This window comes from Ambystoma mexicanum, chromosome 11 (assembly GCF_040938575.1).
Source record: "Ambystoma mexicanum isolate Mex_15411 chromosome 11, UKY_AmexF1_1, whole genome shotgun sequence".
Classification (NCBI taxonomy): domain Eukaryota; kingdom Metazoa; phylum Chordata; class Amphibia; order Caudata; family Ambystomatidae; genus Ambystoma; species Ambystoma mexicanum.
In genome coordinates this window covers 556,832,559-556,859,814 of record NC_090934.1, presented here as the reverse complement: position 1 = coordinate 556,859,814, position 27,256 = coordinate 556,832,559, and the positions used below count along the sequence as shown (strand labels likewise).

The following is a 27,256-nucleotide window of genomic DNA, read 5'->3' as shown; positions in this document are numbered from 1 at the left end:
TCTTCCTAGATGGTCGTCCTTGTACCTAGAGGTGGAGTCTCTCCCCATGAGATGCTGTCTACCACCCCCATGGGGACTATCAGGTAGCGGCCTCACCTCCCTGGCCTCATGGGAAGAGGTTCCCCCTCAGGGTGAAGTGCGACATCTATGGATTTGTCACAACTCCGAAGGTGTTTTATTCTATAATCGTATACACCCATTTTTATTACCAATTTATTACCCACAATTCCCGACAAAGTGTGATATTTGGTGGGGAAAAAACACAATGTTCACTTTGTCAGGGTTTCTGGGTAATACATTCTGGGCCGATATCCGCAAATCAGACCTCTACGGATTCCCACAGGTGTCCTCCTTTTGGAAATGCATGGGGTTCCCAGTTTTCCTTGGTGGCTTGGACACCCTAGGCCCAAATCTGTATGGTGTGCACTTCCATGGAATTGATCAAATTCTGCTGTCGGAAAAGACTTTGGGTTAGCCACCTTTTTGGCTCTCCCCTTTGCCCCCAGGTATGTGCACCCACACGTGAGATACCGTTTTCGTCAGGACACCTGTGGGAACGCGGGAAGCTAGGCCATGTGTTGTTGGCGGCGTGTTTCGGTGGGTGTGCCGAGTGAAATGTGCGAAAATTGTGTTTTTTTTCCCGCCACATTTCTGACTTTGCAAGGGGTTCTGGGTAATAAATTCTGTGCAGATTTGTGCAACAGACCTCTGCGGATTCCCGCGCGTGTCCTCTTTTAGGAAATGCATGGGGTTCCCTGTTTTCCTTGGTGGCTTGGACACCCTAGGACCATATCTGTATGGTGCGCCCTTCTGAAAAAATCGTGAAATTCAGCTGTCGGAAAAGACTTGGGGTTAGCCGCATTTTTGGCTCTCGCCTTTTCCCCCAGGTAGGTGCACCCACACATGTGAGGTACCGTTTTTATCGGGACACGTGTGGGAACTCGGGATGTATGACATTTGTTGTGTTTGTGTGGTTTTCATAACGTTTCGACCCATTTGCTGGTTCCCTTTGTCACACAACCCTTTCATTTCCTAAATGTGCCCTACATTTAGTCGCTGCTTTAGACACCATACACTTTTGTAACCTGCACAAGTCGTACCCTTGAAAAGGTCTGCCTGTGCCCTTTCAATAAATGTATGCTTGCCGTTCCTCACTACATTAGTTTTCCTGATTTACGCATGCTATGTACGTCTGTTCAGGCCGTAAGCATAAAACTCCTTTGTACCATGGATCAGTGTTTGGCTTGTGGTATTGTTTGTTTTGTGAAACACTACAAAAAATGAGTGATTTCTTAACTGCAAGAGTCAGGGGAATGTAGCGGAGCACTGTTTTTCTGAACATTCATAGAAGCCATTGCCGTACCAAGCCAACCATGTCCACCACATACCTTTTTTTTCTGTCATTTTCCCGCTTTTTCCCCAAACTATGGAATTTTCCCCTACCTAGTTGTTGCCTGACCTGCGCAAATTACCCCTTCCTAAACTTGGAATTTTGTCGTCTACTTTTCAGAAATGTATGCCTTTCTGTCCTCCAATTCGTCTTTCCTACCCTTTTCTTCCATTCCTTCCACGCATGTCCAATTGGCAAAAATGGGCAAAATTGCCTTCCTCCCACTCAACCTGTTCTTGAAGGCCAGGAACTTGGGGGATTCAGCACAGCAAACCATTTGTTCCTAGCTCTTACAAGGAAAGAAACACAGGCTTCTTTGTGCATCATTTTATTGTTATTTTTTGAAAAAGCCAACATTTTTGCCCTTTTGGCTTATTTTGTCTCACCCACCTACAGCAACCTAGGATTCCTGGGTGGCGTTACGACCGCCTACAAGTGGGGAAAAAAGGAGCCAAATTTGGCCGAGATATCTCATGTAACAAAAAGGTTACAAGGCATTGAATGGCGACATACCAAAATCGCCAAAAAAGGCCTTGGCACTGGGGGGGAAAAAACCCATGGCACCTAAAGGGGTTAACGTTTTATTGAATCTCCTGGCCTGTGGCCAGTGCCATGTGGTTCTTTGTTTCTGTAGTGGCTGACTTTCTTGTTCAGGCCTCTTTAAAAAAAAAAAAAAAAAACACAGGGCCACAAGGGTAACACTGAGCAGTGACCCTAATTCAGAAAGAATAGGAATAACAAATAATTTGTCTTTCTGGAATTCGATACAATAATTACTACTCATTAAAGGTTTATTTCAGGCACACTTCATGGGGTGAGTCACTGATTTAGTCTGTTTCACAATGCAGACAAAAACATCCAAAAAGCACTTCTAGTAGGATAAGCATCCATTTCGGACTATATTTTGCTTTTCGCAAGTTTCAGTTTTAGCATGTTTTTTTCTGGTGTTGTCTGTTACAATCATCCCAAGACATTCCATCTCAGTGTCCTCAGTCACTTGACAAAATCATTGTGCCTAAAAGCTTGTGTACAATGTAGACATGTTTGATCGTAGCACATAAAGTGGCCCTTGATTTTATTTTGCCACAATTAATGCTTTGTTGTAATATGTCTATCTTTCCTGGCATGCTGTTCAGGGTGTTAGTTTGCGTGTATGAGGTAACGTGTGCCCAGAATACGGGATGTCGTGTGCTGTTTTCCCTGTGCTACTCTAAATTCTTTAATACACAGTTATGAATCCTCACAATGGTATGTATTTTGCCAACCTCTGAAGCCTGTAAAGTCGAATCACGCAGGCTTGACATGTGGCCAACTTTGCACCAGACCTGCAGATGAAATGGCCTGCTTTGAAATCTCAGTTACCAGTTTAATGGTATCCAGTACAGAGTGTAATTTGCTTTCTGACTTTGAGAACATTCAGGCATGTAATTACTCATTTTACTATAGCCGGTAAGATAGCTCAGTGGGTTGAGCGCTCGCTGCTGCGATGTCTGTATGATCTGCAGGTTGCAAGTTTGAATCCCGGTGAAGCCAACTCAGCCTTTCATCCTTCTGAGGTTGATAAATGACTACCAACACTGGTTCGGTGATATTGTATGTATATTTGTTCTAAATAAACAAAAGTATAAGTGCTAAATAATAACACAACATTATCATTTGGCCTTGGATGTCTGCATTGCATGCACAGTAATTTGGTAATATGGGCCTAGACACACTGATATTAACGATACATATGGTGATCCATTCTTGTATGAAATGTATATCACATTACAGTGATATCGTAACCATATTTTTCGTAGTGTACTTGGGAACAATGCTATGTGAGGTCACTTCCAGTTTTGTCAAGGGGTGAAAGGTTGTGTTCCATCACTTCAAAAGAAAAACAGACTGGGGTCCACCCTGTAAAAGCCTGGCGCTCCTTGTTGCTCCTCGATGCTCCTCGAAAGGAGCTCAATTTATTTGTTCTCAAGGTTGCAAAATTTTAAAGCTTTTGTTTGTAATATGTTTGCTTCAAGCTTCGATTATATTTTTGCTAGTTTACTTGCTTCAATGATCATATGTTCAAAATATACTCATTCGAAAATATGCTGTAAAAGATGTGTTTTAATCACACAATTACCCCAAGAGAATCAACAAATCCTCAGATAACAGTACAAGCTCTTTGGCCAATGCATTTCAGTGCAAAACACCTTCGTCAGGGCTACGTTAGTTCAAAAAAACATTAATTCAAACAAACATTCCAATCATGTAATTAATTGTAAGTATTTACATACCCCCATTTGAGCGTGTCACAAAAGATGCATGGTTGTATTCCGATGAACAGGTCAGGAGAAAACAGAAAAAGACAGAGTACCCTAATTACAAATGCTCGAACCCATATTTGCATAATGTATCATACCTTTTACCAAATTCAGTTACTCGCATCATGTTTAATAATTACCTTAGCTATGACTGGCGGGAATATGTGTCTCGTGTTCCTTCAATTTCAAGTATACGGGTTAGAAATCTCTGCGGGAGAAACGGTATGCAATGAACGTGTTGAGCTTCATGGTGTTGCTGTGTGTGTTTCAATACCCATACAGGTAAAGCCCTTACCTCTATGCCATATTCGTTGAACCGTTCTGCTCGCGCAGCGGGCTGCAAATGCAACCGCTCACCCGAGCTTCATGTTTAAACGTTGCCATGATGACCGGGGCGGCGCCACACGTCCAGGATTGGACAGTGCGGACGCGCCTCCGGTCCCACCCTGCCAAGGGATTGGAGGGGCGGGATGTGGTCAACGTCATGACACCGCTCTGTCTGGAAGTAGACACTTCATTCCTGGTCAATGAACCATGTAGTTGTGTGACTGTAAACACGGCGGTTCTGATTACCCTTAAATCAAAGTGCGAGCCAGACACCCGACTCACACCTTGGTAAGAAATCGCATGCAATAGGTTCTGGTGTGTGTTGAAACGAGATCGGAAGTCGTCATGATCGTTATAGAAATGTAGATTGGGCCACCCATCCTTAAAGGGTCCCTACGTCATATCCACATGGTTCCCTAAAAAGGTGCTAGTGCATCGTCTGTGTAGCGTCAACACCCATATCCCTACACAGATAGGGACATGACAACCTCACGGTGTGGTTACCAAAAGTTAAACCATGTTTGCAGTCAGAGTGCACGCTCAATCTTCCCCCATGAGTATTGTCACGTATTCCATATCTATGACAGGTAATGTCCACAGCTGTGCTGCTTCGGAAAATCTTAGGCGTCTGCGTCCTCCGTCGATGACGTGGATGCACGGTCCCCGAGGACCTCCTGCGACGGCCGACGTCACCCAATGTGATAAGTAGGACGCACAACGCCCATAGCCTCAGTTTTGTTTTTTCCGCGAACATGTTCGCTTCGTGAATCTCGGTACGCCTCCACTCGTTGGAGTTTGCTGTTTTCAATTCTCAGTTCGTTGAACCTGTTCGGTTTGTTGTGAAGACCTGTTCGTGGCGCTGTCTTTCTCATTTTCAACCCCGCGTCCGGGCTTCAAGAACTGCGGGGACTGTGGGTCCAAGTTGTCGGTCACGGTCTCGCACGACGCCTGCCTCTGGTGCCTCGGGGAGGCCCATGATACGGACGCAAGAAGCTGTCGGTAGGCCGGGTCTCTAAGCCCCGGAAGTCGAGGTCTGTGGGGCTTTCGACGGATGACTCGAGGGGTGACTCTCCGCGTCATCGTCGGAAGTCCAGTGGGTCTCCTTCCAGGAGTCGGTCTCGCCACTCCTCTGCCTCTTTGAGGCATTCCCGGAAGCGCCGACATAGGTCGCCTTCCCCGTCCTCTTCCGAGGACTCCGCCCGTCGGCGGGTCGCTTATCCCTCAATGCAAGCGACACCGGAGGAATGGGCTTCCTTCGGGAAGCAGAAGCTAGCGATTCTTGAATCGCAGGGCACCGGTCCGTCCGCGCCTCCGAGTGGGGTCGGTCGGCACTGGTCGAGAGATACCGCCCGTACGCCTTCGGGCTCGGGTGGTCGGCACGGCTTGCGGGAGAGGTCCCGCTCGGACAAAGGTAGCCGTTCTCGCCATGCCCGTTCCAGGTCCCGGTCCTCGACGCGCTCGAGACCGCGTGATCCTGTGCCGTCTTCGAAGAAGACGTCGACGCTTGTGGCGCCGAGGTCGTCGACGATTTCTCTCGAGGCCCCGCCTCCGAGGGGGTAGTCGACGTCGTCGGCACCTAGGTCGTCGAGAGACACGCTCGGAGCTCCGGCTTCCAGGCCTGTGTCGCCGCCGCCGATGCTGGCGACGCTGCAGCTGACGTCGACGCCGATTCGCTCGACGCCGAAGCCTTTTCTGTCGACGCCGGCACCGACTCGTTCGCCGCCCTCGAAGCCTTTCGAGGCGGTGGTGTCGGAGGGGCCCCGTGGCACGGGGTTTGCCCCTAGAAAGGCTATGGCTAAGGTCCGGCACTGCTTTGGTCCACAGAGGTCTTCCTCTCCCCGCCTGGAGTACATTTCAGAGGGTGATGAAGGCTCTGATGGGGGCTTGGTTCCGGTTACGGTTCCAGATGACCTTATCTCGGGCCATAGCCAGTTGATGATCTGCGGCAGTCGCTGTATGAGGCCAGTGGACTGGACACCTCTCCGGAGGTGGAGTTTTGTAGGCCGGAGCCTGGCACTCATGCCGATTCTTCATATCGGCGCCTTATGTCTCGGGTCACTGAGTACTTGGGTTGGTCAGCTCCCCCAGGGGAGTTCGTTCATGATGATCTCACGGACATCCTTGATCTCGGTCCCCCCACTGACCCGGTTTTACCTTTTCATATGGCTCTGCAGGGAAGGGTGGCGGCGGCTTGAACTGCTCCGGAGAGTCTCCCGGCAGTGGGCAAGTCTTTGTCGCAAAAATACCGTCCAGCCAGTAGCGACCCCTGCTACTTGTCTAGGCACCCCACTCCAGAGAGTTTAGTGGTGCAGGCGGCTATGGCCCCGGCAAAGCAGGCGTCGTATCCTACCATCCCTCCGGATAGGGACGACAAACGTTTTGACGGCTGGGCGAAGAAAGTGTTTTCTTCAGGGGGTATGGCGCTTCAGACGGCCAACTCCATATGTGCCTTGTCTCGTTTCACACACAATCTGTGGAACTGTGTTGCATTAGCGGCTGAACATATTCCCGAAGGGGACGAACGGGATGGTTCAGGATGGCAAGGATGCTATGTGTGAGGCCGTTCAGTCGGGTTTGGACTTGGCGGATTGTGTCAGCCGGTCCATGGCGGCGAGCACCGTAATGCGCAGGTTTGCGTGGTTGCGGAAGTCTGGGTTCGCTCCTGCTGTGCAGTCCCGGCTCCTCAACATGCCCTTTGACGGTGAACACCTTTTTGGCAGCAAGGCTGACGAGAGCCTTGAGAGGTTGCAGACCTCCAAAGCTGCAGCAAAGTCATTGGGCGCTGCAGTTCGCCAACCTCCGCCTTTTCGTCCTAGGGGACAGCAATGGAGGGGAGGTTCCTTTCGCTGTTACTCGTCCTTCAGTAAAGCGAGGGGAGCTAGCAGTCAAAGAGGCCATCGTAAGAGTGCCAGAGGTGGAACTAAAGGTACGCGAGGTGCCAAGGCCGCTCGGGCAGTTGCCTCTTTACCCTCAGGCAACGCCGCAGCCGCTACCACTCAGTCATGAGGCCAGGTCCCATGGTTCGCCGGTTGGGGGAAGGCTGGCGCAGCATCTTGTAGAGTGGCAAGCCATTACTTCGGATGTGTGGTTTCTAGAGATCATAACCCATGGCTACTGTCTTCCTTTTCGGCAGAGGCCTCACGACAATCCACAAGGGAACCTCTTTGAAGTGTCCGGATCCGCTCCTTGCGCAGGAAATTCAAGCCCTGCTGGAGAAAGGCGCCATAGAACTGGTGCCTGTAGCGGAGAGGAACAAGGGATGGTATTCCCCTTATTTTTTGATTTCAAAGAAAGACGGGGGATTGAGACCCATCATGGACTTGCGCGGTTTGAACAAACTCCTCAGGGAGGGCAAGTTCAAGATGGTGACTCTTTCTCAAGTCCTCCAGGCCCTTCAACTTCAGGACTGGTTGGTGTCTCTCGACCTCAAGGATGCTTACTTCCATGTGCCGATCCATCCCAAGCACAAGAAGTACCTGAGGTTCGCGGTTGGCGACTCGCACTTTCAGTTTCGGGTCCTTCCGTTCGGATTGACCTCCGCCCGAAGGTTTTGACCAAGCTCATGGTGGTGGTGGCAGCGCATCTCAGGAAAGGGGGGATTCACGTCTACCCCTACCTGGACGATTGGTTGATCAGGGGGAGCTCTCCTGAGAAAGTCCTGGATCATCTGTCCGTCCGTCACCTGCCACTCCCTTCACCGGCTGGGCTTCTCCCTCAATTTAGAGATGTCCCATTTGACACCAACGCAGCGGCTCCAGTACATCGGAGCAGTGCTCGACACGTCCCTGGGGCAGTGTTTTCCTCCTCAGGTGAGGGCTCTTCACATTCAGCAGATGGTGCACAAGTTTCAGTTTGCCCAGGATCTCCCAGCGTCCGAGTTCTTGAGACTGCTCGGCCTCATGGTATCCTGCAATCTTCTGGTGCCGGAGGCTCGCCTGCGGATGAGATCTTTGCAGTGGGCACTCAAGCTCCAGTGGTCTGTCCTCCGGCAGGCTGTCGGACCCTGTTCAGGTGCCGCCCTCGGTGGCCCAGGATCTTCTGTGGTGGGCCGTCGAGGGCAATCTGATGAAGGGGGCCCCATTTTGACGATCGTGACGGACGCATCCCTCACGGGATGGGGAGCTCATGCCAACGAGTTGACAGTCAGTGGTTGTTGGTCTCCGTCTGAGTCCAGACTCCATATCAATCTGTTGGAGCTGAGGGCCGTCAGGCTAGCCCTGAAGGCTTTTCTGCCAACTGTGCGCGGAAAGAGTGTCCTGATTCTAACGGACAACACGGTGGCCATGCACTACCTCAACAAAAAGGGGGGGCAGGGTCACTTCCGCTGTGCAGGGAGGCGAAGCAGCTCGAGTTCTGGGCCATCCAGCAGGAAGTTTCGATCTCGGCTGTTCATCTGGCCGGAGACGACAACGAGACGGCGGACGCTGTGAGCAAGCAGAGCTCGATCTCTCACAAGTGGGAGCTGGCTCAGGAGATTCTCCTGGAGATCTTTGCCCTTTGGGGGACCCCTCAAGTGGATCTCTTCACCTCCAGTGTCAACCGGAAGTGCGAAAGGTTTTGCTCGCGGGAATTTCCTCCAAAAGGAGCCTTAGGAGACGCGTTCGTGGTGGAGTGGTCATTCCCACTGCTGTACGAGTTTCCTCCAGTCCCCGTCATCCCGCAAGTGCTGCGGAGGTGACGGAGGTTTGGTTCCCGGATGATCCTCATTGCTCCGGCGTGGGCCCAGAGGACGTGGTACCCGGACCTTCTAGACTTGTCCATCTGCCCTCCACGTCGTCTTCCCTACCGAGACGATCTGCTCTCACGGGAGGGGGGGTCAGGTTCTCCATCCAGAGGTCAGATCCCTCAATCTTCACGCTTGGCCTCTGAAAGGTTGAGGTATGAGGATTGGGACATCCCTGAAGACGTGATGGAGGTGTTGCTCTCGGCCAGACGGCCGGCAACGAAGTCTCTGTACCGTTGCCGTTGGTGTAAATTCTGCGACTGGTGCAGAGTTGAGAATGTGGATCCTTTTGAATGTGACATTCCCATGGTTCTGTCTTTTTTGCTTTCTTTGGCCCACAGGGCCATTAAAGTGGGGACCATTAAAGGTTACCTGGCGGCGCTGTCCATATTTAAGCGCTCGTCTGAGGAGTGTTCCTATTTTAAGATTCCTTTAATTTCGCAGTTTTTGAAAGGGCTCACTAATGTGTTCCCTCTGTCACTTTTTCTGGTGCCAGGTTGGGATTTGAACCTTGTTCTTAAGTTTCTTATGGGTGCTCCGTTTGAGCCTTTACATTCTTGCCCTTTGAGGCTGTTGACTCTGAAAACTGTGTTTTTGGTTGCGGTTACTTCCGCTCGCAGAGTGAGTGAGTTACAGGCACTTTCAGTTAAGCCACCCTTCACGGTGTTTCAGTAGGACAGGGTTGTCCTTAGAGTTCGTCCTTCTTTTCTTCCGAAGGTGGTTTCGGAATTTCATTTGAGCCAGAAGGTTGTTCTTCCGGCGTTCTAGCCTCCTCCACATCCTGGTAAGGAAGAGGAGAGGCTCCATAGGCTTGATCCTAGGAGAGCGCTGAGCTTTTATATTTTGCGCATGTCCCGGGTCAGAGTGGACAATCAACTTTTCATTGGTTACGCTGGAAAGCGTTTGGGACAAGCTGTGACGAAACATTTTGTCTCGTTGGATTATTTTGGCTATCTCCGAGTGTTACCGCTTGGCGGGTAAGGACCCTCCGGCTGGCTTGTGGGCCCATTCTACCAGGGGAGTGGCTGCGTCTACTGCCCTGCAGAGGGGAGTTCCTATTCGTCACATCTGTGATGCAGCCACCTGGGCTTCAGTACATACTTTTGTACGTCACTACTCCCTCGATTCCATCAGAGGGCAATATCTGGCCTTTGGCAAGGCAGTTCTCTATTCTGCAATTTGATTGGGCATGCTAAATTTGTATTCTAAATTCTTTCCCACCTCCTTGCTTGGTACTGCTTTGGGAGTCTGTCATAGATATGGAATACGTCGGAGGACCTAATCCCCTCGAAGAACAAGTTACTTTCTTACCTGGTAACGTTCTTTCGATGGGATGGTCCGACGACATATTCCCTATCGCTCCCTCCCTGCCTTCCCCGCTGCAGAATTTCTTTTACGATTGCAGCTTGCGTTCCTCCGCAAGGCCTTGTGTGTCTGACTGGCAGAAAACTGGTGGCACACGTTCTGGGAAAAAACTATAACTGAGGCTATGGGCGTTGTGCGTCCTACTTATCACATCTGGTGATGTCGGCCGTCGGAGGAGGTCCTCGGGGACGGCGCATCGACGTCATCGACGCAGGACGCAGACGCCAAAGATTTTCCGAAGCAGCACAGCTGTGGACATTACCTGTCATAGATGTGGAATATGTCGTCGAACCATCCCATCGAAAGAACGTTACCAGGTAAGAAAGTAACTTGTTCTTCTATAACGATTGTGACGACTTCCGATCTCGTTTCAACACACACCAGAACCTATTGCATGCGATTTCTTACCAAGGTGTGAGTCGGGTGTCTGGCTCGCACTTTGATTTAAGGATAATCCGAACCGCCGTGTTTACAGTCACACATAACTACATGGTTCACTGACCAGGAATGAAGTGTCTACTTCCAGACAGAGCGGTGTCATGACGTTGACCACGTCCCGCCCCTCCAATGCCTTGGGAGGGTTGGACCCGAGGCACGTCTGCACTGTCCAATCCTGGACGTGTGGCGCCGCCTCGGTCATCATGGCAATGTTTAAACACGAAGCTTGGGTGAGCAGTTGCATTTGCAGCCCGCCGCGCGAGCAGAACGGTTCAACGAATACGGCATAGAGGTAAGGGCTTTACCTGTACGGGTATTGAAACGCACACAGCAACACCATGAAGCTCAACACGTTCATTGCATACCATTTCTCCCGCAGAGATTTCTACCCCGTATACTTGAAATTGAAGGAACACGAGACACATATTCCCGCCAGTCATAGCTAAGGTAATTATTAAACATGACGCGAGTAACTGAATTTGGTAAAAGGTACGATGCATAATGCAAATATGGGTTTGAACATTCTAATTAGGGTACTCTGTCTTTTTCTGTTTTCTCCTGACCTGTTCATCGGCATACAACCATGCATCTTTTGTGACACGCTCAAATGGGGGTATGTAAATACTTACAATTAATTACATGATTGGAATGTTTGTTTGAATTAATGTTTTTTTGAACTAACGTAGCCCTGATGAAGGTGCTTTGCACCGAAATGCATTGGCCAAAGAGCTTGTACTGTTAACTGAGGATTTGTTGATTCTCTTGGGATAATTGTGTGATTAAAACACAAATCTTTTACAGCATATTTTCGAATGAGTATATTTTGAACATCTGATCATTGAAGCAAGTAAACTAGCAAAAATATAATCGAAGATTGAAGCAAACATATTACAAACAAAAGCTTTAAAATTTTGGAACCTTGAGAACAAATAAATTGAGCTCCTTTCGAGGAGCAACGAGGAGCACCAGGCTTTACAAGGTGGACCCCACTCTTTTTTTCTTTTGATGCTATGTTTTCGTTATAGCCCTGGTGTCATTTGGGCTATTCCTAACCTGGTAGCTCCATATATGAGAAGCAAATTACTGCAAACGCAATAAACACGCCACTTGATCCAAATTTTGAACTTATAGTGGTGCCCACCTCTCTGCCGTTTTTTCCTGTTCCATCATTTCCCATGATGTCACTTGGGGTGGAGTCAAATGACATTACTTCCTCTGATGTCATCAGAGGTCAAGGGTTGTGTGATGTCACTTCCGCTGCCCCAGGCATTTTGGTGAAATTACGTCCCTGTCTTACAATGCAGTGCAAATAGGGATACTTTTGTATCACGCTAGTTTTTTCACTTGGGATTTTTGGTTACCTTTATATGTGCCTAAGGACAAGCTGGTGGCAGCAGATACATTTCTACCTTTTTTGCATTTTTTATTGTGCACATTCGCGTTAACTGCATATGGCTATTAAAAGTGGATAGTGTCCTAAATGGCAGTGCCACGAGATTTTCGCTTTTTCTTTGGCCATATTGTAGTTTGGCCGCCTTCCTGCCTTGCCAGGTCAGGAAATCCCTTATAAGGTCATGCACTTGCCCGGGAAGTCTGCTGCTTTTGCGGGCTACTGATGCCTTTGTGTGTGTGGCCAGGAAGGCGGTGGGATGGTCTGGTCTCATTCCACATCTGTGATGCTAGAGAGTCTAGGTGTGGGGCATGAGTGAAACCTGTAGTTGTCCCTGATTGGACAAGCTGTCTCGTGGGCTACCTCGCCGCAACCGTTGCTGTTCTGTTGTTGCACCTGGACCTTTGGTGGTCGCCAGCCTGAGGTCCAGGTCACCTTCCCTTCGAATTTCAGTATCCCAGCACCAAGGTATCCAGTCCTAGAGAAGCTTCTACAACCGTGACTGGAAGGATGCAGGTCGTCCTCTGCGCTGCGTGTGGAGACAGCCCATGGAACTCAACTTCCCCTGTCCTGTGCAGTGTCCTGAAGAGGCCTCGATCGGTGAATGTTGCATATCTTAATTTCCAGAGGTTACATCTTGCTGCTGTACCTGAACGGAAGACTCCTTGCACTGCAACTCCTGGGCACCTCTCACTGGAGCCAGTGACAGTGAATCCAGCCTCCAGCGACCCACAGTCGACCCATCAAGTCATCTGGGAAAATCAGAGTCAGGGGGATAAGTAAACAGTGCATCTGTTCCCCTCCGTGCTCCAAAGGATAACATTGGGAACCAGTCCCTTTGCCTCCTAACCTTCCATTCCACTGCCTTTTGGTCGTCAAACCTGGGTAATATTTTTGGAAAGATAAGAACACAATTACTTACCTTGGTACCACTGATGAATATCTTCTAACTATCACCAACACAAGTACATTCTAACTGACATGCAAAGACTCATTCTGCACAGAGACACATTGTTTTTTCTGTGACTCTTTGGGCACAAGGCCCCATCCATCATAGGGATTGGATTGATTAAGTTGGTGATATCACTTGTGAAACGGTTCCATCATCTACTGCATTTTTTCTTACCCACTCTGTTCATTGTCTTTTGAATGCATTTTATAAACCTGTAGTGAACGTATACATTTTTATTATTGAGTATTGTACAATATTATCGTGTCCTAGTTTCACTTGTCAGTGTGTGTAGAAGGCCTAGAATACATATTTGTATTTTGCTATATTTCTATCTAAATTCAATTATTGTGTATTATATTGTGTGGACTTATTGAGGCCCCCTGACCCCACTCACTCTCCTGAGAACAGGCTCGACAGCTCTCCACGTTTACCTTGATTGGGTTTTGGGTAACCTTTCAGAGTTCCCTGTTCACTATTACTAGGGTGGTCTCCTAAAGTCTGTCCAACATGCTAGACTATAGAAATCCATCTTAACAATAGTTACTGATTTAAATGCATTGTTTATCACTTTACTACTAAGTCTTCCTCGTTTCATTGATTTGAACTGCTTTCAATGTTTTCAATTGTAAAGCGTGGGTTATCTCACTTTGAGATCCTCAACTTTATACATTTATGCAATAGAAATAGATTTTTTGCGGCTACCCTTGCGCGCTCTGACCCCAATAAACGTCTTTCTCATAAGTCCAAAAGAAATCATCTGTCTTAATACAGTCCACAGAAATCACTAGTTTCATATAGTATGCCTAATTTATTAACACAGCCTAGCACAGCCGACACGTTTCGACCAATTGGTCATCTTCAAGGCGATTACTGTAATATGCAGATTCTGATTCCTGGTGTGGAGAGTTTCACAGAATTTCACAGGATTGAATCTTTGTGCAACTGATATGTGGAAATGTCTTCTGCTATTCTTTTATATCAAACAACGCAAGTGCAGTTCACAAATACTGACCCTATTTTGGTAAAGAATAGGCGTGTAGTCACTGGGTTCCTTTCCCGATCATCTATTGTAGTTTCACTAATCTCGTAAGGTTAAAAACCCTCCATCTCAAAATCGTACGGTATTGTAATGAGTCATACCAATTAGAGGTGCTGATACCTGAATGTAAGTAATCGTGCTCGATCCTGCGTAGTGAACAAATATGCGCACCTTAGCGGGACCACCTTTTTGCTGCATCATAGCCACATTTATATTTAGGCAGACCAGCGCATCCGGTAATAGTTACTTCCCTCTGTCTATACATTTATGTGTATATTAATGTGTTTTTAGTGATAACTACTTTACCTGCTTAGAGTTAAAGCTCTAATAAGTTAGTATATTTTTGTACTTCTGTGTTACTGCCATATTTTAAGATTAGTGCTACACATCAGTCCACAATTGTGGTAATTGGATCATGGAGGTAAGTTCATCTTGGTGACCGTTTCATTTGTGAAATTTCTAATTGTTAGCCCTGTGGGAGGGTTCTTAGGCCACCGTAGTTAGTTACCAGGTTGATTAACACTTAAGTCTAGCCAAACTCTAGCAAGGTAACATAGACTGAGCAGTAAGGCAGACTTCAGGAGATAGAGGTGGTAGTACAGTTAACCATACACAGCAATCAATCATTTTTCCACAATTGTTCTACGATTTTGAAACTCTTACAAGCTGCCTCTTGGCTTTGCCAACTGTTATTCAGACCCCTTTAAAGATTCCTAGTCTTCTGGAAAGAACTGCATTGGGACCTGGGAATCCAAGGGCACTAAGCCCCCTCTTTTCTAACCAGGGAACACAAGTGTATGGTGTGTCTAACTCTTTCCTGCATATTAGTTCTCTATTTTCTTTCTTACTTACCTTGCACTTTTTCACTTACTTTGCTACACTGAGTTGCTAAGATTGTTTTAACTCTCTTCAAAAGTAAAGTATTGGTGCTCTGTAACCAGAGCACCCCAAAGGTAAATGAGCATACAATATTATATGATACTTGGGTCTGCCCAATGCTTAAATTATTTTATTTGTATACATTCTGCCTAACTTGTGTTGTTAAGTGTGCTCCGTTTGTGCTTAACTGAACCCTCCACCACTCCCATTCCCCTAAGCCTAGCTGTTCATTCACACTACCCAGATAGTTTGGCTACACATTAGTGGCTTTCACTTTCCATCAGTTATAGGGTGGTCTCTCCCTATCTGTCCACGGGGCTGATTCTGACAATCGATCTTAACACTGCACCTATAAATAAGGCCTAAGAAAAATATCCCTAATGCTTCCTCATCCCAATAAATCGGGGAAGAGAGAACCCGTACTAAAAGGGAACACATTTCTCCCTCTCATGAAATGGAACTACCTGTACATCACTTCAAAATTGACGTCATTAAATCAACTTTTTTTTAAATTTTTTTTTTACTTTACTGAAAAATGTTCGTTATGCATTAATGTGTAAATGTTCCGCTGTGGTCAGAACGAATGTTGATTCAAAGGGACTGGAATGTAATTCAAGCGTGAAACTTCCAAGTGATTCATTGTGTAGGTATGAACAAAGAATTGTGTGAAATGTTCCTTTAAAATGTGGGTCCCCCAGTGTTTTGTAATATACATTGTTCCCATGCTGAAATGTTCAGTACTTTGCTTCTGTTCCTGTAGAATTCTCCCAATGATCTCCAGATGCTCTCTGATGCTCCTGCGCATCACCTCTTCTGCCTATTGCCACCTGTCACTCCTACCCAGAATTCCCTGCCAGAAGTGCTAGCTGTGATTCAGGTACAAGTCACTTAAAATTCAAACAATGTAATTTGTTTATCAGTCATCTTTTTCTGTTACTTATTTTCCCTGAAGTAAAAATGTATTGGGTTATTGTAATGGTTGCATCATGTGTTTGTAAAGACAGTAAATTGCTAACATCGCTTCTTAATAGACTGGAAGCAATGATTTGGAGATAAGTGATTTCACTACCTGCCTCACTGCCTTGTATATTGAAAAATGAACTAGGTATTACTTCCTTCAAACACACACAGCTTGGAAAAGGTTGATTCTGATATATTCCTTCCTCCCACGTATTCCTCATCTATGATATCCATCTCCCAGCACCAGCTGGTCTTTAGAAACCTTTTCCATCGGCAGGGGGCACCGCACAGTTCTGTCCGATGCCTGTATGTGCCCCAGTCAGGACGTCGGGGCCAGTATATATAAAGGCGCCGCACCCTGTGACCTCAGTTCCTTTTTTCCACGCACTCTGCTAATAGGAACACTGCTCTTAGCGTTATTAGTTTACCAAATGTTTACTTCCTCTCGAGTTCGTCGCAATGCCGAATCTGACAAGGTCTTCAGGGTTCAAACCGTGCATGGATTGTGGACATCAGCTGTCCGTATCGAACGTGCACCGTTTATGCCTTTACTGCCATTGTGAAGGCTACAATGTGCAGGATTGTACGTTGTTAGTCGATGCACCCCAAAGGCGCTCTGAGAACATGAAGTAAAACTGTTCACTTTCCTCCACAAGGAGAAGGGGGATAAGCAGACCCACACGAGGTCACCGGGCATAGAATGCGGCACAATGGAGTGGTCCGCTGACCGAAATGACAAAAAGAAAAAGGAGCACTGCAAGAGGTCAAGATCACCCGGCGGTTCTTCACAACATCACTCATCTTTGTCTTCTAAGAGGAGCCATCACTCCAAGGAGGGCCATGTGGAAGGGGACCCACAGCTACCTTTTCCAACTAAATTCTCTTCACCAGAGGAAAGGGAAGCTTTCTGATTAAAGATGCTAACATCTTTGCCAAGGCCCCAGTTCTGGCGACTCTGGCCCCAACACCAGTGGCCAAGGCATCGGTGCCGTCTGCTTTGGCCAAGCGGACGGGTCCCACCACACTTGAAAGAGCCGGCAAGGAGTCTGCAATGAAATGCTACATCGTGGGCACACCGTTCTGTCTTTAGACGTCGGTCCCCTCATATATTGTCCTGGTCCAGCGGCGCTGACGACACCAGAGTTGTGAAACAGGCCTTCCGCTCCCAAGAAAAGCACATATGTCACAGCTGGAGGGGATTTATGATGGGGAAGGGGATCCTGTTCCTTTTGTACTAGAATGCACCCACCCCAGGGGAAGTAAGAGACTTCCCAAAGGTGTTTTATGGGGAACAAGGTGGTTTGGTGGACCTGGCAGCTGACTTGCAGGAGGCAAGCGACTTGGACACCTCACCAGAGGTCAACACAATGCCTGCTGCCACCCGTGCCAAGCCACAGGCAGCTTTGCAGTGCCTAATAACAAAGTTGATAGAAAACTTAGGTCTGCCTCCCAACCCCCTCATGGCCTAAGGTGCTGTATGACCCGACTGATATCTTGGCCGAGGGTCCTAAGGAGACGTTGCTGCCTTTCAATCAAGCAGTGGAGAAGCCTATGATGGAACTGTGGGCCAAACCGGCGTCGGTCCTACTATGGACCGTGACCTGGCTAAGAGGCATAGGCCAGCTCCTTCAGACCCCTTATTTCTCTCTGGCCATGTTTCTGTGGAGAGTTTGGTATTACAGGCCGCTATGGCAAACATCAAGACCACCTGATTGCCGTCATTTCCCTCTGGATAGAGAGAGAGTAAATGTTTGGATGCATGGGGCAGGAAGATTTTTGGCTCTTCGAGTCTGGCTCTCTGGTGCGTAAATGCCTCTTGTATTTTAGCCAAATTCTCCTTTGGCCTGTGGTCAGTGATGGCCGAGACAGCTGAGCACATCGCCGAAGGAGAGATGCAGGATGATTTTAAGGCCCTTATTAAGGACCGCAAGGAAGCCTCCTGAGAGATTTTGCAGTCTGGACTGGACACCGCAGACTGCGTCGCTAGGACGATGGTCACTAGCACCGTCGTGCAGCGTTTTTCTTAGCTGAAGGTGTCCGGGTTCACTACAGATGTCCCGGAGAAGCTCCAGGAGATGACCTTTGATAGCATGAACTTGTTCGGCAATAACTAAAATTGTAGTACATACACCTCTAGATATGAGGGTAATCTGTATGAACTTGAGCACAATGTTTTTCTATTTGAGGTGCTGCGGAGAAGAATGCAGCTTTGGTACTGTAAACTGTTTTACAATCAACAACCAAAATAGTGCCCTTGAGTATTGAACACTACCCTCCCCTACACACCATGCTTACTGATCTAGGATCAGTCAAGATTTGTTAGAATTTAGGAAGTAACATCATTTTCAACATGACAAGGTATTCTGAAACAGTTTTTTGCCTTTGTGACAATATCTTTAATTCATCAAAACAAATTTAAACAAAATATATAATAGCTCAACACGTTTTGTGGTATGCCTTCATCAGGAACAAGTTTCAATTCAATAGATTCTTCTGTCTGCTTCAAATATCTGAAGTATAAGTAGAAAGAGAATTATAAGTATTTTTAAGTGATTTCTACATCAGTCTTGTCGCTTAAGTGCACAAACTGTGTTCAAGTCTTCATGGTATCTTACTGCCATTTACCTGGCTGACTCAGGAAGTGGGTATATTTGTGTGGTAATGATGTGTATCAACACCAACAAGCAGATTCCCTATTAATCAGATTCCAGCAATGTCTTGAAAATGTTTTAAAAGATGTGCTCACTACTGTAACAGACTCTCTATCAGTGTAACAATAGATGTTCTCTATATAAGTGGCTGATTCTTAGTTAGCAAAGATGATTGTCAAGTAATGACATAGTCCCAACTGCTATTAGTTCTGGCTCCAGTGTTCACTATTTCACAGTTCAGAATGATGTCTTCGCTGTAAGATATATGGGGATGTGTAAGGATGTACTCTACTGCAATGTCTTCCAGATATTTCAGCATTTGGCAAGTTAGTAATAGATGACTACCCATTCAAAAGCAGGAATGGTAGAATGCTCAACGAATGTGTGCTTCATTGATGGCACATTAATGCAAGATTGAATGTCATCATGAGCTGAAATGACAAATATGACCCCGTCTGTCATTAGGTTAGTGGATCATAATAACTTAAAACGGTTGTTAATGATTCTAGCTTTCATTCCTTTTATTCTTACCTGCATGCTGTATCGGGTTCTCATCCAGCGCTCCATTCATTCAAGAATCCTTGTGTTAGAGGACAAAATGGCCGCTAAATGTATACGCACGTTCATGTGACATCGCGTTCAGACGCAATGACGTCAGTGTGGTCCCTGCGTTTATCGCGATAAACCTACAATTCTTCTAGCACTAAGAGTGTTGATTGTTGGTAATGATCCCATTTTTCTAACACAGAGGACAAAGTGTTAGGTATCCAAAGGTTTGTCTTCTCTGTACTAAAGAAACTAATGGTATATCCATAATCTCGGATGTAATTGAATTGTAATTTTTTTGTAATTTTTGTACTCCCTCTTCTGGATTCCCTCCCTTCCGCCTCCCACCCCTCCCCTGCTGTCTGATTGGCCCTTCGGTCCTGCTGTGGCTCGGGCTGAAGTGTACCCCCTCCCCCGCCGATGCTCGGCTGCTTTTTTTGTATCCAATCTGCAGTGAGTAACGTTGTGGCAGCATCCTTTCTGTGCCTTAGCTTCAAATTGTAGCACACATTTTTAAAAGCAGTATTGAATTGTAATCTTTTGGTAAGCCACCTTGTGGCCTGCAAGCTTGTTGTGCTCCCTTTTGTGGATTCCCTTCCTCCCGAAAACCTCCCACCCCTTCTGTCTGATTGGTCCCTTCTGCCCTACCTAACAGGACCCTCCAGGGCAGCCCCCTGCCCATGCAGCCCTCTCGGCAAAGGGCGCGGAGGCAAACGGCAGCTGTTGCGGGTAGGGGGAACAGCCGTTGCTGCTCCATATTAAACTGTCCCACCTCTCTTATTAATCCTTTTACCAAAATGCTTGTCCATATCGGGCACTCTTGCCCTATCCAGAAAGACCGATTCCGGGTGTTTTCGATTTTTTTCTTTATGTTGAAACCTAGGCTTTTTTCCTCTATCCAGGAAACGTGCATCTGGTTGGATGAATTGCTGTTGTGTTGAAGTTTGTGCATTGCAGTTCCCCCCCACCTCTCTCTCCCCCCCTTCCTCTCTCTGCGCTCTCCCTCCAGGGTGCGTGCTTTCAATTTCCCCTATCTTCTCTAACTGCTTCTCTACCTATCCTATCTCTTTCGAAGTCAGGAAGGAAAAAGTTCAAGAAGGATTTCCTGGTCTCCAATCCAGGACTGCCCATCGCGGATACCTATGTCAACGCTTCTTCCAGGCAGACTGTCACTGACATCCTCTGTTGTTCCCTCTCTGGACGTTTGGATTCCCCATATGTTCAGTGCTCTTCCCTTTCTCTTCCGCACCCATTCATGGTGGCACCCAATGGGAAGTACTCGTGGCATGTTTCCCATCCTCTAGGGTCATCATTAATGTCTACCTGAATGGCACTGTCATGGTCCAGGGCTCTCAGCCCAAACTCCTCCTTGATAGGTGTCTTCTGTCTCTCATCAACTTCCTCCCTTCTCCTGCTACTCTTCCTTCTGCCACCCCTCTTCCACCACCGACGGGTGTACCACATTCCTGTACCTTCAAAAGTGGCATCCAACTCCACTGAGCCACTCCTCTCGCTCTGCCGTTAAATGCACCTCTGACATCTGCCACCTCCTTGAAGACTTTCACCTTGATGTCCTCAGTTTCACCGAGACGTGGTTCACAGTCGGCTCTGTCACGTGTTTTGACACTCCTCCCAGAGGGCTACAAGATCCTCTCGAAGCCCAGGCCTAACTGGACCGGGAGCGGAGTGGCCCTGATCTTCCCTGAATGGGTCCCTGCTACTATCATACCCATTCAGTCCTACTCCTCCTTCGAATGCCTCATCTGCAGGCTTGGTGTCTCTCCTATCCTCTTGCTGACCCTTGCCATCATCTATGGGCCCCCCGGTCCGTTTTCCCACTTCCTCTGAGTGGTCTGACTTCACCTCTTCTCTCTTGGCCTCCACCTCCAAGCTTCTCCTCAGAGACTTCAGTATTCACCTTGACTCTCCCGATGTGGCCTGGGGACTCTCCAGCAACGGGTGAGATATAGGGGTGCACTGATCTGTGTAAAAGGTCATTCACTGTTTCTATAATAAATATTTAGGGGGGATATTCATCATCAAGGATTAAATGGTTTTTTACAGATTATTTCAGGTGCAGGCGGGTTGACGTCACAAGGATACTTGGGACAAACAAATCAAACACATCCAGAACCGTGTATTGCTACACGGCAAATCAAGATGCACTCCTAGGGGACCACAATCCCCATTTACACATTAGTACTTTTCATAAACATTGGCGCCAAAATGGCGGACATTAGATTTCAAACGTAACTAAATCTCTTCTCAAGTTAAATCGAATGGCTGTTATATAATATTCAAGATGAAGCGTCACAATTCAATGTCAAACATATAGGTAAACCAGATTCTAGATCATAGAGATAGCTCTTGAATTTTAATCATTCAAGTACGAAAGTCATTTGAAGTGAGGAAATCAAATTTGCAATATATCCCATATAAACACATAGAGCATATTTTGTCAATGTTACATACAGGGCAGAAAAGCATTTTCAACACAGGAAATGCCTTATAGCAACAGGCATTATGCAAATCAATTTAAAGTATTCACAAATAGTCACTTCATAACTCAATCGATCGAATTGACATATGTTTCCAGAAAAAGTCCCTATTTATTTATTTATTTGTTTGTTTGTGTTCAAGAGAGAACTTTACAAAGAAAAAGTTGAGAAAAAATGAAAATCATAGTGACTACACAGGGTGGGGCCCTCACGGTGTTAACATTTTCATGGTGTGTTCAAGAATTTTTATAGTTGCTAGGAGCCAGGAAGTGCGGTCTCCTCCAATCAGTCTTGGCCACCAGGTGTCGTCATCCTACCCCTGATTGTCCGCGATTAGATGATTCAAGTAAGCCACTCTCAGGTTGGAATTTGTCGGGCATACCAGAAGCAGGTGTCTGATAGTTTCTGTCTCCGAGTTACACAAACGACAGGAGCTTGTATCCGATAGACCTCTGATGTTCCGAATTTCATTTGTCTCTAGCAGGTTCAGCCTAATCCTTAGGAGAGAGTTTCAGGCCCCTCTGCTAGGAAATTTTTGAAGGTACTTCATCGGCTCGTTGAGTTTGCAGAACGAGAGTGGAAGATGAAGGAGGATTTTGTTATTTGCTGCTGACTCTTGTGTTTGGATCCAATCGAGATCGTTCAATTTCTGGAAGACTCTTGTAGGGTTTGCGCAAAGTTCGGTTTCCGAGCACACAACCGACTCGAGTGGAGCCCTGTTGAATTCCTTCCATGATGTCAACATTTTCACCTTACTGGAATGGAGTTCTTTATTTAGCACTCCATAGATATGATCGCTGTCGTCCATGATACACTTCCTGTATAGCCTAAGGGCATTGATGTTTACCTTTGCTTTTAATGACAGCAGGCTCAGCTCACGACCAATTGCAGCAATAGGTGTGGATTTTGGGAGTGGAAGGACCGATTTCCAAAACTGGCTTTCTAATTTCTGCCATGTGTTGGGAGGAATCGACGGCATAGCTTCAGCACCGTAGGTGATAGAAGGGACCACTTTTTTCCTGTAGAATTCGATCACTGGGATACATGAGAATTTTCCAAATTTTAAGTCTATTGCTTTCCCTTGCGAGGCCAGCTTCCTTATTTTGATCTGAAGGGAAGCCTTCATAGAATTCTCATGTTTCGAGCTGTCTATCGAAACTCCCAGGTATTCATATTCGGTGACACTCTCGATCTCATTTCCCTCAAGAGACCATTTGAATTTGTCGTTGCTGCTTTTGTTTCCAGCTGCCATTATCAAGATTTTGGTTTTCTCTTTGTTTAGTTTTAAGTTGTTTTCTTTGGTGTAAATGAGTAGGTTGGATAACTTCCTCTGGAGGCCAATCTGGGTCTGATCCAGAAGGATTAAGTCGTCTGTGTAACGCTCACCTGATTCTCGCAGAGGCGCCGGTCTTGACTGGGCGACTACCGTATCTTCAAAGGTGATGTGTAGCACCCGGTTGGCTCTTTGGGCTGGACCTCTGTGCACTGTATGCCTGACGTGTAGAGTAAGATGTCTTAGGTAAGTGAATGCCGAGCTCTCCATCTGCCTCGGGGCAGGGTGCTGTAACCAGTTTCTTCACTGGATTGGTAGCGCAGGCCTCTTGACTTCAGAGGACTGCTGTCCGTCGTTTACTGCACGAACGGTAAGTTTCGAGTCATTCAAATGTCTTTAAAGTCTTTAGTAATGATGTCTCTTGTTTTGCAGGGTTCCGGCGATGGCGGATGACGGGCTGAAGTGCGTTGAAGATGGAGCCTGTGTGATGAATAGAAGCGCCTGGAAGCACGTAAGTAAGCGCTTGTTGCCTGCTTCACTATGCGCTCTAACTGTCTTTTTATTTTGCAGGTACGAGTTCGGAGCGGCTGCAGGGTGCTGGAATACCCACTGGATTAGATGTGTAAAGGAGTAATGGCACGTGAGTATTAAAGTTCCCCAATGTCTTTAAACGCACCTTGTTTTGTCTTTCAGATGCGGGATGCAGCGCCGAAGGCCTCCGGAGCGTGCAAAGAGTTGGTAAGCCTTTGCCTTTCAGATGCCGGAATGCTAACCTGTTCTTTCTTGTCTTTATAGGTGTTGCTGAAAACTGGATTCAGGATGGTAAGCCTTTGCCTTTCAGATGCCGGAATGCTAACCTGTTCTTTCTTGTCTTTATAGGTGTTGCTGAAGACTGGATTCAGGATGGTAAGCCTTTTTCCTTAGGCCCAGGACCGGATGCAGAAGACACGATGAGCGTTCTGCTGCAGAGGTTGCAGAATAACGCAAAGCAAGATTCATCCACCGGGTGTGGTTTAAATAGCCTCCTGTAGTGCTTAGGTGTCTCCTTCCACAGCCACGCCTAAGTAAGAAAAGAGTTCCTGGTAAGAAAAGAGTTCCTGCCTTCCAGAAGAGTTCCAGTGTTCTGAATCTAGGGAGTGGCTCCAGCCCCACCCAACAGGAAAAGTAGTTCCAAACAGAAGAGGATCAGAGGCTCAACTGGCAGGCAAGTAAGCAGCATGGTCTGCTGAAGGTAAGTCCACCCAAGCATTATGAGCCCGGCGCTTCCAGCGCTGGGACTGGGCATATTTATGAGCCTGGTGCCACTGGCGCCAGGACTGGGTCCAAAAGGTCCCAATTGGGACTGGTTGGCACTCGGAACCTTGGTTATGGATCTGCTTCCAAGGGAGTTGGGAAAACCCTGACCTTTTGGAAGCAGAGATCATGACAGTCTGCATACAAAAGGTGACTTATTTTTGTATTTGCGATTGATGGTGGAAAAGTACGCGCCAGATCTTCTGTGGCCCAGTAGTCGCCAATATAGGCCAGGAACAGTGCTGGTGCCATGGGGCAGCCTTGTTTAACCCCCCGCCCAGTCTGGATTTCACTTGATAGGTTTCCCCTTTGTGACAGACGAACCCTAAGGGTGAAGGGTGGTGTCTGAGTGTAGGGCTTTGATTGGCTGCAGGATCTCCTGAGGGCAGCTCCACTCTTCCAATTTTTGCCACAGATGTTGCCTGTCGACTAGGTCAAAGGCCTGGGAGAGGCCGATGAAAGCAATGAAAATTCGGGGTTTGCCCTCCCAGACCATGCCTTTCAGGGTGCTGATGGTTAAGATGTTTGCCGCCGTGCCCATCTTTTTTTTTAAGCCTGTCTGGAACTTGTCATTGCACAGGGCCGACTCTGCCCAAGATTGAAATCGTTTCAATAACAGACTCCCATAGACTTTACTGATACAGTCCAAGAGAGCTATAGGGCGGTAGTTTAGTGGCTCTGTAATGTCACCCTTCTTGTAGATCGGGACGATGATGGATTTTGTCCATGAGTGCGGCAGGGATTTCTGCTCTGCATATTTCTTGAAGATGGATGCGATCATCGGTACCCATTCAGCTTGGTTTGCCTTCAGATCTGTGTTAGAGATTCCATCAGGACCTGCTGCTCTGGAGGTCTTCAATTTTTTAATGCGGGCTCCGATTTCAACTTGATCGTCTAGTTTAACCCAATCCGAGTCCGCCAGATTTCATCCAGTTTGGGCAATTATATCAGGAGCTTGGAAGACAGAAGTGAAGTGGGATATCCATTTATGCTCAGCCATGGCGTTTATGGTAGAGTTGTTAAATGAGGGCCCCGAAGATTTCAGTAGTGACCAGAACTCTCTTGCTTTGTTTCCTCAAATAGCCTTTAGCATTGATTCCGCATCTTGCTGGTAGAGTTGGAATCAGTGATGTTTTACCCAGTTTTTATAGGTTGATATTGCCCGTTTTAGTTGGTCTTTATTTTGCGGTCGATTTCCCAGCTGCCTTGTCAGCCTGCGGACTTCACGTCTTTTTGCTACCTGTGTAGCGTCAAAGGTGTGTCTTGGTTGGATAAACGTGGAAGTTGACTGTTTTGCTTTCACCCGATGTTGGACCAGTAAAGGAACGTAATCTAGGATTTCTTTCACATCGATGATCCCCTTGCAAGCGTATTTGGCTCTCAGGGTGTTGACTGCAAGCACTGTCAAGTTCAGTCGGTTTCCACAAGGATTTGATTCCACTCCCAGGACATACGGGCTAGGCTGTGTTAAGTGGTTAACCATTGACATTGTGAGCTGATTGTGATCGCTGGCGGTTGTTTTGCGCACTTCAAAGTTTTTCACCCTGCCCAGGAGTTGTCTAGATATGTAGATGTAGTCGATGGTAGCCTGGAAGGAACCCTGTTCCCAAGTTGGGAAGCGCTGAGCGTTTGGGAAGACTAAGTTCAAGTTTTCCAAGTTTCTTGATGACATTAAGGATGACCACAGGTTTCCTCTTTTCGCTGCTGGAGTCGTATTTGATGTTTTGTCCGACTTTGCGAAGCCGTCGTGACATTTGACGTTCAAGTCTCCACAGATTATGATGGAGAGGACCTGGTGTGAGGCTTGAATTTCATCGATCAGATTTTCCATCAAGGTTAGGTAGGTCTGTTGGTTTATGGATGCTGGATTCCAGTAGGGGTTGACAATAGCAATTTGGAATGGTCTAGAATGCGGTTTTTCAACCCAATCAAATAGCACTGCCAGGACTGAGAGGTTTGCTTGAAGGGTAGCCTTATATTTCAGGCCGATGCCCTGCCGACATGCCGTCAGGAGACCCGATGTCGGACGGCCCAGTAGCCCTTTGTTGGCTGGTGCCAGGATGGTGTCGTAGCCGTCCACTGCCGGTGTTTGTACCAGCCAAGTCTCTTGGAGGCAAATGATGTCGAGTGATGCTAGATTTGCATCGCCCCTCGTTGTGAGGTGAAGGTGACCTGGGGTGTTCCATGAGCAGAACTGGAGTGTAGTGCGATGGTGGTCGACCGTCGGACAATCCAAAGGCCCATCGAGCCGACCTGCGGGTTGCTATTTGTTCATTTGCGACAGCACCTTGGGAAGCCAAGCCCAAAGCCCCTGTGGTTTATCTCTGTTTTACGTTCGGGGTGGCATTTTCTTTTGTCGCTCGCGGGGTGTCCCTCTGTCACTGCACAGGGAGCGGATTCGTCTCCGATTTTGACATTTCGGAATTGATCATCAGGGGGTCTTTCTACCTGACATACGATAGTTTTTGTCAGCTTTGATCGGCCTTGTTTTGCCCCGTGAAAGGGTCGTGGGGGATGCTTGGAGCTTAGATTTTAAATTGGCCCCAGGTTGGGAAATTCCCGTAATTCTTTTGCTTTCGCGGCCCTTCTCGTGTTCAGTGGATTTAATCTGGCGAGCCAAGTTTCTCTCCGAGTGGCGCAAGTCCTTTGGATGTGCATTTAGGCTTTGGTTTTGGATGGTATAACCTAAAAAGGCTAAATCCTCCTTTGCTCGAGCTATTTCCCTTTTAACACTCTTCGAAGGGATGTAGATGTACGCTTTTGCTCTGTCATGCGAGTGGTAAGGGTCCACTATCTTTAGGTCTGAGGATTTTATTCCACGTAGAGTTGGGAATAAGTCCCTTTTGAGTATCAAAAGATAACCGACACGTTTCGGTTCCAAGAACCATCTTCAGGGTATGGACTTCACTGTTCCTATTCGTAATTGTAATCATACAATGGAGCCTACAGGGTAATGGAAATAGAAATCTATTTAGTAATTACTCTCGGCTTCTATGTTCAAATTCAATGGCCAATAATGTATAGTAAGTAGAAACCACTAAACTTTCCGAAAAAAAGTGGGGGTCCAGTGAATGACCTAACAGTCGTACCAGGGAAAAGAAGAGGAGTGTCAGGACTCCGGGCAAAAACTCCAACAGTCCCATAAGTATTAAACTCAGTAAAAACATAAATAGAATTGACCCATCTACTTACCCAGCCTACGGGCAGTGATCCTGAATGACTGGGCTACAAT

General features: G+C 47.1%; 1 protein-coding gene across 3 annotated transcripts in view; it reads left to right on the top strand.

Annotated features, from left to right (window-relative positions):
- Positions 1-27,256, top strand: part of NAT10 (N-acetyltransferase 10) — a 722,602-nt gene that overhangs the window by 310,900 nt on the left and 384,446 nt on the right. For all 3 annotated transcript variants that reach the window (XM_069623384.1, XM_069623382.1, XM_069623383.1), the window contains exon 16: positions 15,564-15,680. In XM_069623384.1, the coding sequence (XP_069479485.1) occupies positions 15,564-15,680 (117 nt within the window). The remainder of the gene's footprint in view (positions 1-15,563; positions 15,681-27,256) is intronic.